Source organism: Etheostoma cragini, chromosome 16 (genome assembly GCF_013103735.1).
Source record: "Etheostoma cragini isolate CJK2018 chromosome 16, CSU_Ecrag_1.0, whole genome shotgun sequence".
Lineage (NCBI taxonomy): Eukaryota > Metazoa > Chordata > Actinopteri > Perciformes > Percidae > Etheostoma > Etheostoma cragini.
In genome coordinates this window covers 6346631-6356961 of record NC_048422.1, presented here as the reverse complement: position 1 = coordinate 6356961, position 10331 = coordinate 6346631, and the positions used below count along the sequence as shown (strand labels likewise).

The following is a 10331-nucleotide window of genomic DNA, read 5'->3' as shown; positions in this document are numbered from 1 at the left end:
TCTCCTCGGGGCTCCGCCCACACACAGACGTGCCCAAGCACCTCTGCGGCCCCTTGCAGTGAAGGGGCTGCAGTTTTACTCATCAAAACTCTCTCAGTGGCAACTTCTGCTGAGTTTTTGCCTCCATTCTCCGGTAGACCTGCAGTACTGTAACTCTGGCAACAACAACATGCATTAAGCTCATGTTCCGTACAGGGGAGGAATAGAATATGCACAGCGGGGCAAGGAGGCATTTCATTGGTTCTTTCCAAGCACCATTATCTACAAAAGAACTACTCACATGTCCCTGTTCTGGAGGTATTCCACAACTGGCCTTCATTTAGAAGAGCTCTCACAGCTAATCCTGTACACTGGTAGGTTTGTAGACTAATGTTTGGTCTGAGAAATAGTAGCTAGCTGAAGTGATCTTACCTAGCTACTGCGCATGTGCGACTCCCAACAAAGATAGTAAAGAATCGAAATGTCTCACTCTGTAGCCGAAAACTAATCACACAGGGTGAAAAGAGGATCTGCAGCAATGTGGAGTACATCAAAAATATGGTATTTAGAAAATTAAACCATGTACACCTATTCTGGTACAACCTCAAAATACAGTTATGAACCTGAAAATTAGCATAATATGGCGCTTTAAAGTTTTTCACATGATAAACATATTCATTGTTGCATACAAAGGATGATTTGGATTAAACGATTCACCGGAACAGAAAACTACTAGATTGTAAAAGCTGTCTGTGAGTCAACTTTGAGCCGCTAGTGTAGTCAGGCAGGCTAGGTGAAATCAGGCTGGTGCAACTGGTCCTGCTGGCAAACATTTTTTTATTTTTTTATTTAACCTTTATTTAACCAGGAAGTCCCTTGAAATTGAAATCTCTTTTTCGAGGGAGACCTGGCCAAGACGGCACACCAGTTACAATAAAAACAGACATACAGCATGAACAAAATCACACATAGAACACACATGTGGAACTGATGTCACTCCATGAAACTTTCAAAAGGAGTAAATGCCAGTTTTGTTCTGCTTTCTTTGAATTGGAATTCCAAACTCCTCCGTTCCGCAATGTGTGGTTGGTCTGGCAAAGCGAGACTAATGCCAGCCTTATGTTCCAGGTCAGTTGAATCTTTATAGTTTTAGAGGTCCGCAGTGAAACCTGAAGCGCAGGGCAATAAAACGACAAGTAACTAGAGCACTCGGAGATACGAGACCTCGTCCTTACCCTGTCTTGAAATGTTAACGAAAGTGAATTGCGCTTCAAAATTAAAGGTCCAATATGTTATATATATTTACTGTCCAATCCAAAATGGATTGTTAAGGAAACATGCAAAGTTCGAATACAATTTTTTCCGACAACAATGCTAATGCCAGTATTTTCTCCTTTTGAAATTTCCGTTCCATGATGGAATTTCTGTTTGGGTTTTGGCCTGTGTGCTGTTAACAACTGCCCCGTTTGACAGCCAGGCCGGGTTGCCAGATATAGCTTTAAACACGTAAACCCAGCGTGCTACAGCGGTAACGTTAGTACAGCCGTGACAACAGCAAACTAACGTGGGGCTGCAAACTCTGACACATTGGCCGTGAGACACACGCATGTGACTGCTTTCACACCCCTGATTTCACGCGCTGAAAAGTCAACCCGGTCGGTCAAATTTCTGAAAGATGAGTTTATTTATAGATCTACCTGTTGAGCCACTCGTGATCGACTAGTTGTGCTTTCAGAGACTGTGAGGGGGTTCGAGAGCGCTCCCTGTCTGTGGAATTTTCGAATTGTCGCAAACTGAGAGCATTTTTTTCCCAATCCATCCCAGGTTCATTTCCCCCGGCTTCAGCTATGTGCTCTGAGTATTACAGACCCGTCCGTTGCTTCCTGTCCACTCTCTTTGTAAAGATAGAGGTGAGCAACGCGGCTGGTAGTGTAGCAACTTCAGTTCATTTTAGTGGACTCACTCTGCTGTGGGCAGTGACGCGTTGCATCTGTGCGGAGACCTCCGATGAAGAGCAGCGTACAGCCACCTCTAAACTTTGTCAGAGACCAGAGACCCGAATGGGCCTCTGTGTCTGACAGACGGTCTGAATGAGATAATACCATATCAACGGAGCAATGACATGCACACACGACTATACAACTCTCCAAATCTCGGACAACAGAGATGGCAGGAGTTATATTTTGAATGTGCACAAAGTTGTAAACATGAGCAGAAATCTGGTAAAACACATCTGAGCTATACTATAGCTACAATATACAATACTGCAACGTTGGGCCGCTATTTTACTTCTCTAACCTGGGTACATCTCTAAATGTAACTGTAAAGAATTCATTCAATGTTTCATAAAATGAACAAATAGTTTTTATTTTCCCCAAAAAGTAAATACAGTAAGTGGGGCCCAGAGGATGAGGGCCAAACATTACTGAACCTTGGCACGAAGGTTAAAGGTTTAGAATTGATGTAAATCAGTGGTTCTCATTCTTTAGAATTTCAATGGTCTTAGTTGATCCCTCAACATTAATTTAACTTTGGGTCCCTCGTCCCTACACCAGGGACCCCTGGACCTGTTCACCACAGACCCCCATTATCTCAGCTGTTGCTACTGGCATGCTACTGTCTCTTCATGTGGCTCATTATGTTTGGCACATTGTCTGGGTCAGTTCTTATAACATAAGAAGGTAATAATGTAAATAATGTAAATGCTAAATGCCCTAATACTACAACAATGCAAAGGCTCTTAACCATACAGTTTTGTCATGTAACACTTGATTTCTCAATTTTTTTGCACAAAACTCTCCAAAAAGTGCCATTTAATAGTTTATTTTTCAAAGGAAATTCCTGGGGGGCATACCCCCAGACCCCCCTAGGGAGAGCCCCCCATCCTCTCACACATAACAAATCCCATTTTAAACCCTGAAGGATAATGATGCCGAAAGAGCCAAAGAAATTGCTTTGTAAGCAGGAAAATATGGGTTGGCCCCACCAAATCTCACTCCAAGGTTTCTGGAAGTTGGCAGCTCTGCTAACGAACGGGATCAACGATAGATTCTACCCGACCAAAAAAAACAGCATGTTTCCAACAGTTGCGTGACCAGAGACGTAACGAACACGATTGAATATTATAGATGCAGTTGAAAGATTGAGACAGCTTAGAACTCAAAAGGACGCTGAGTTGGCTAATTTCCTCCTGAACAGGTAGGCATTATCTTCAGGATAATTTAGCACAGCTACTAGAAAAGGGTATGTCATTAAACATTTGTGTACTCACATTGAATTATATTGCTATAGTACCTGAGTTTTTTACATACTCGCAAAAACAATTGAGACACAGCCAGTAAAGTGATCCCGACTGGTCCTGGCTAACGTTGCCATGCTAACCCTGCTAACTGCTAACGTTAGGAGAGGACCAGGCAAGCGGGCCACGGTTGTTTCCAACCTGCAGCCTGTTCGGTGGCCGTAGCCAACAACGGTCCGTAGCCGACAGCCAGGAAAGGGGGCTGTAAATTGGGAAGAGAGGATTGGGAATTAGCAGTCTATTTAGCAATTTTTGCTCTAATTCTAAGCAATACTAATACATTCTGTATTTCAGTCGGGTGGAAATAGACAGCGAGGTTGTGGACTCTTTGGAGGTTCCTACTGTTATTCTAATCCGAGGAAGTGTGTTTGTCTGGCGGGTAGAGAAAACGGCGAGGTTATTGTGTTTTTAGCGGTTCTTACAGTAATTCTAAGCCAAGGAAGTGTGTCTGTTAGTTTGTGACAGAGCTCCGTGTGAGCACAGGCTTTCTAGGACTATCAATATAGCTAGCATCTAACATTAGCTACTCTGCTGGGTTGTGAAATAATGTCTGGTTTTGTGAGACAAGCATTTAGCAACATTGTTGTGGGTGCTGCTGTCTCAACCTGGCAACCTCTGTGAACTTGGAGTCTGGGGAGGAGGGGGCGGGGCAGATAACTTCCTCCAGTGTTTTGACTTTTTACTGCAGTACTGCATTGTAAACCCTAATTGTCAGTATTACAAATTTCACCTTTAAATTACTTTTTTAAATATCCCATGCTACACTCTACCACCAAATTTCAGGACAACTGACCTAGTAGTTTCTCCGTAATCCTTCTATAGTTTGTAAAAAGTATTTTTTAACCATTTAACTTAGCATTTTATTCATAGAACCTTTGACTGAATATCTATAAAAGTCACTTACTGCAACTGTGAATTGTTTCTCCCCAACAAGGATCTCAAACCCAGAGCTGGCAGCTCAGATTCTGCAGGAAGTGGGCCACAAAATCCAGTCCTACCCTTTCAGCTACCAGGGGGCGGTCATACTGAGCGGTCAGGAGGAGGGGGCCTACGGCTGGGTCACCGTCAACTTTCTCTTAGAGAACTTCATAAAGGTATCGTAACTTTTATGTTTTTGTTATCAGCATCTTAAATCTGTTGACATTCATAAAAACATATATGTTAGCTTTTTAATATATAAATCAACTACAGTATACTACTGTCAAATGATCATTTAAAACAATCAGTTTTAAATCAGTTTTTACACTTAATTGTTGCAAAGACTATGGGGCTGGGTGTCTTTGGCTCTTTAGAACTTATTTAGAGGGTGACTGCTGACACCTAGTGGCGTCTGCAAGACTTATGATCACATACCAATAGTCCCTCTTATGTCTGCTTGTTATCAATGTATGAAATAGGCAAATGTTCTTAAGATGTTCTTAAGCCAGGAAAAAGATATTCTGCTACTGTTTCCTTTATTATTTCTCCACAGTATGGTTTTGTGGGGCGCTGGTTCAGCCCCGGCAGGCCCACGGTGGGAGCGCTTGATTTAGGAGGGGCATCTACTCAGATAACGTTTGCTACTCAGGAGGAAGTAGAAGACGAACACGACATGATAAAGCTGCATCTTTATGGGCAGACATACTCTCTGTACACACACAGCTTCCTGTGCTACGGGCAGGACCAGGTCCTCAAGAGACTGCTGGCGCGTATAGTGAAGGTAGTGTAACATGACACACCCATTAAATATGAAATGGTAAAAGATTATTAAGGGAATATGTAGAAGATTCTAAACAATCCCTTAGATTTGGTTATAATATTATTTTGTCTAACATAGTTAATGATCAGGACATTTACAGATGGAATCTTTTCAGTGCTCTCTAGAGGACAAAGGCATTTTTACTGCAGTGACATGTTACTTACAGACCTACACATAGTAGATCACACCGATACATCTGTGATAAACCAAATAATCCTATAGGTCAGCCACACCTATATTGGTCGGGTTCTAAATAGTGTATCATGTAAGACATTGCATAATCATTTTTATGGTAGTATACAAAGTAGTCCTACCTAATTATACATTTTTACAAAAGTATTTTGTTTGTTACGGAATTGTGTCATATCACTCTGTATGTCTCGCTCTCTCTGTCTCTCTCTCAGTCTCAGGGCTACTCCGGGTCCGTCATTCACCCCTGCTATCCTGCAGGCCACAATCGTACTTTGAAGTTGAACAGTATATTCAATTCTCCTTGTACAGCAGAGTACAAACCCAGCTCCCACAACTCCCAGCCCTCCCTGACAATACAAGGCAGCGGACATTACGAACACTGTCTGAGCAACGTGTCTGAGATCTTCTCCTTCGACAGCTGCCCTTTCTCCCAGTGCTCCTTTGATAAAGTCTTCCAGCCCAATGTCACCGGCAGCTTCATGGTAAGAAGGGCCGCAGGGAGTAGATGACACAGAGGGGTTGTTCACACTGGAAGCACACAAGGGATGCAGACACAGTGTTAGTGATGCTTACAGAGTTTATTTTTATGAATTTTTTTAGCATTTTTACTGAACCACAGACGGCCATACACAGAAATTGCATACTTTAATTTCTTGTTCATGTCTTTGTCCGATGCTTGTCTGATTGTTGGTCAGCTATGTTTCTAGGGTATATTTAACTTAACGTTTCTTATATTTAACTTTATTAGTAGTACTTTCACCCAATGTATAATGTATTGTAATTGTTATAGTGTTATGTAAAGATGTAATTTTACTTTTTTTAGGGTGACTCTTAGCATCTGTTTAGGGACTGCAGATGACAGTTTTTTAGCTAACTCTGGCGTAGTGCCAGAAATGTCCATTGATATGCACTGTCCTTGTATTAAATAAAAAAATTAAAAAATGGAAACCATGAGCAGAATGGACCTAAAGGATCAGTGTGAAGGATTTAGTGGCATCTAGAGGTGAGGTTGCAGATTGCGACCAGCTGCATGCTGTACCTCTTTGCTCACCCCTCTTTTTCCCAGCATGCAGCAGAACCTACGGCCTAATGAAAGTTATGAATATGATATTCCTTTTCTGCCTAAATCCTACACACTGCTTTTTTAAGAGCACAAGATGTGACAGTTGTGCTTTCAGTAAAAGTAGCAACACCCCAATATAAAAATATTACATTACAAGTAGAAGTACTACATTCAGAAATACAATCAGGTAAAAGTAATGAAAAAGTATAAAGTATAGTGAAACTGCATATTGTACTATTAAGTTTATATCTATATCAGCTCATCACATTTACAATATTAGCATTATTTACTTGTCATTCATTGCTAAATTATTTTCCATGTATTATTAGTTGCCCCAGTCTGAGTTTTATATTTTGTCCTTTTTTTCTGTGTATCAGGCGTTCTCTGCATTCTTCTACGTTCACTCCTTCCTTCAGCACACCACCGGTATCACAGCGAAAACTCCTTCACAACTGGAAGCAGCAGCCAAAACTGTGTGCTCGATGACTTTCAACCAAGTAATGTTTTTGGCTATTTATGTTCCATTTATTTAAAATGTATTGTGTGTGTCTATGCATGCGTGGAGTTTGCGTGGTTCATAACCAAATACCTGCATAACTATTGGCATTACAATCAACCTTAGGTGAATTTTGTATTTAGTGCTAATGAGCAATAATAGCACACTAACAACACGCTAAATCACAAAACATGGTAAACAATCTACCTGCTAAACATCAGCATTATCATGTATATGCTCAATTTACCGGTTTATCATTTGTACTCTAGTGGCACACTTGTACCACAAAAACCATTGGGTGAAAGAGGGTAGACTCTAGCTAGGATCCTCTCCATGTGTCGACGTGAAAGGACATGTCCCGTGGCCCGCCTTATTCTGTCTCTGATTGGCTTACCCTGGTATTGTTACCCTAACCGATCCCCACTTCTCATCCCTAATCCTAACCACGTTGACACATCTAGTAGCGCCAATCCAGCATTTACAGTGGATGTGCGTCACTTTGTGCCTCTATATTCTGCGACAGCTGTTTCTGGAAGCATTATGTTTTTTGGGGTTGTCCATCCACCCGTCCATCTGTCCATCCGTCCATCCGTCGCCCTTCTTGCGAACATGACATCTCAGGAACCCCTGGAGGGAATTTCCTTTAAATTTGGCAGAAACATCCACTTTGGTTCAAGGATGAACTGGTTAGATTGTGGGGGCATTTGGTCAGATACTAAATTGATGATACTCATCTTAAAACTGTGGTGTAAGATGTGTGAGAAGTACTCACATTTTGCCAAAAAAATAGACTCAGTACCTTTTTATTAAACTCCTTCAAAGTCTACACTACATATATTATACGAGTCTGGACTGGACACACATAGATGTGAACTACAACTTGACTGGTTGGCAGAGTCAGTTAACCCCATGCCTGTAATTCCAGTTCATGTTTTTTTTTTACATTCTTCAACCTTGTAACACAGTCTTGGCTTTTGTTCCAGCTGCTGCTTCTGGCTCCACAGCAAAAGTCTCGTTTGCAGGACTACTGTGCTTCCTCTGTGTTTGTTAAGATTCTCATGTTGAGAGGTTACAGCTTCGATGAGACGTCGTTCCCACGCATTTCCTTCCAGAAGAAGGTAAGAACTTCATCATCATTTTAAGTAAAAGTTTATAATCAAGATCCGTTTTCCACTAATGTGCAGTAATGACCCGCTGATTCTCCTCCAGGCAGGGGATGCCTCGGTGGGCTGGGCTCTGGGCTACATGCTGAGTTTGAGCAGTTTGCTGCCGGCAGAGACGGTGGGGCTGAGGAAGGCCCTGACCCCGGGAGCGTGGGGAGCACTTCTCTTTCTCTTTGTCCTCCAGATTGCAGCAGTCCTGGTCTTTATCTTACTCCGAGCTTGTGTTGGGAAGAAGAAAGGAGGCAGTGAAAGCACCATCTAGATACTGTAACAAACATACAGTGCATTTGGAAAACATTAAGACAGCCATAGGTTTTTGTCTTTGTTGGCTCTATTCTGTGATTGCAAAGGATTTGACTAAAACTGCATAGTTAGAATCACAGTTATGTTGACTTTCTGTTTACTCTTTGTATCCTTAAATTATGGGGCTGTATAAAAACGGCCTTTTTTAAATTTCAAATCAAATGTACTGGAGGAGAGAGCCAACGCAATGAAACTGTGTCACTGACCAAGAAGAAAGTTGGACTCCCCTGGTCCCCTGGTGGCACTGGCACTACAGGGGAGGTAGCAATGTCATTTTTATTCTTGAAAATTCAAACCATTTTTTTATATGTGGAATTTAAAGAATGGAAATTGTTTTTTGTTTTTTTTAGAAAATGTGACTGTATTCTTAAGCATATGTAATCAAGCACTGTTTCATTACATATATATGATGTATATATATATATATATATATATACATACATACATACACAAAGGTGTTTTAGGAGACAGTTTTATTCTGCCCAGGTTCCCTTTAAGTAATCAATGAGTTCTTTTTTTTTCACTTCAAAACTGTCATTGTGATGTTTCTTCTGATACATTTCCACAAACATTTTTATTTCTTGATGTCTATTTTAAAATGTAGGATGACACAGTCGTTGCTGATACAGTAGTTTAAGTTAAACTAGAATACCGCATTCCCCACTGATGTACAGAGTAGAATGATGTGTCAGTATGGTTATGTTTGAATTTTGAATTAACTTGAATCTAATCTGCCAAAAACATCTTCTAGCCGACTCACAGACTTAATGTTTATATTTGTCTTTTTAAACAGTTTTACGTGTCTTTGTCATGAATTCACCAATTTACTGTAGACAACACAAATATAACTACGGTTGTGAAGTAGTGATCAGTTCTTGGTTGACAGTGGTGTTTTTTAATCTGACATGTGATGTAACATGTATTATAACTAGTAGCCATATCTTTCCATGTCTGGGCACATTTTTCAAGAATTTACAAGTTTCTTTCAGAGCCATTAAAGCCCCTGCAAGTTTAATTTTTATGTATATTGTAGCATCAAAGTATTCTTGTGGCATAATACGTTTTTTTCTAATAGAAACAGTTAGACAAACCTGGTGAAAATTGGTGCAGTTTACTGTATGTGGCTTTAAACCTTATACAACAAGTGTTTTAATAGACCATTTTTATACCTTACCATGTCTCTAGAATCAGCTCTTTCTGTGGTCACGTTGTTTTTTTTATCCATGATAACAAAATAAACTTGATTTTGTTTTTACAATGTACAATGACACTACTGGTCCTTTCCATGAATGTCTTGTTTTCCTTTTAGTGCTGTGCACTGGACTACAGCTACCCAAATGCTTTGCTTTACGAAAGTATGCGGCTAGTTCCGTTGACATTTTCCTCAAAATAAAAGAGGGCATTTTTTTATTCAGAAAGTTTTGCAGTGAAGTTATTTTTAAAGAGGATTTGCTGTTTAATCTTTTTACATGACTTTTTAAAAGTCATTTGCAAGTTTAAAACCTCCTCTGAAAACACCAAAAACTTTCCTACTGACTTTTGACCTATTACTGTCATCTAGACAGTAAGCTCAATAAAGTCAGTACAGCTTGTAGGCTGATTAGTAGTCTCGCTTTGCCAGGTCTGGCGGGTCCACCCAGGATTCCAGGATGGGGAAAAAACGTGCTGTGGTGTTTTGGCATTTCCTTAAACCCATTAAAATCGTCTTGGGGGGAGCTAAACTCCAAATGGAGCCACCACGCCGCTGCAAAAGAGACTCGGGAAGGAACTTGTTTTGGTGGAACGAGTGGACGTTCAAAAGTGATTTGTTGTGCAACATAAAACTTAGATTGGACAGATAGTCTAGCTATCTGTCTGGATTTGCCCTGCAGAGATCTGAGGAGCAGTTATAGTCCTCATAAATAAATCCACTGGACTGTCAAATTCCACTACAAAGAAAGCAGAAGTTAACGGACATTGGCTGAAAAGACATGCATCCGGCGGTATTTCCGGCAGTACCGGCGCAATCCCGGAAGTGGAACGTCATCAATGCATACATAGACAAAGAAAGCGTGGATATTGACCTAATAGAGTATGATACACACTAGCCGTTATAGGGT

At 40.8% G+C, this 10331-nt stretch overlaps 1 protein-coding gene across 1 annotated transcript in view; it reads left to right on the top strand.

The window, feature by feature from the left end:
- LOC117959110 (ectonucleoside triphosphate diphosphohydrolase 2) overlaps positions 1-8609 on the top strand; it is a 14748-nt gene extending 6139 nt beyond the window's left edge. The window contains exons 4-9 of the mRNA XM_034896027.1: positions 4212-4371; positions 4749-4976; positions 5420-5689; positions 6648-6767; positions 7750-7884; positions 7976-8609. Of these exons, the coding sequence (XP_034751918.1) occupies positions 4212-4371; positions 4749-4976; positions 5420-5689; positions 6648-6767; positions 7750-7884; positions 7976-8191 (1129 nt within the window). The 3' untranslated portion in view covers positions 8192-8609. The remainder of the gene's footprint in view (positions 1-4211; positions 4372-4748; positions 4977-5419; positions 5690-6647; positions 6768-7749; positions 7885-7975) is intronic.
- Positions 8610-10331: the final 1722 nt, after the last annotated feature.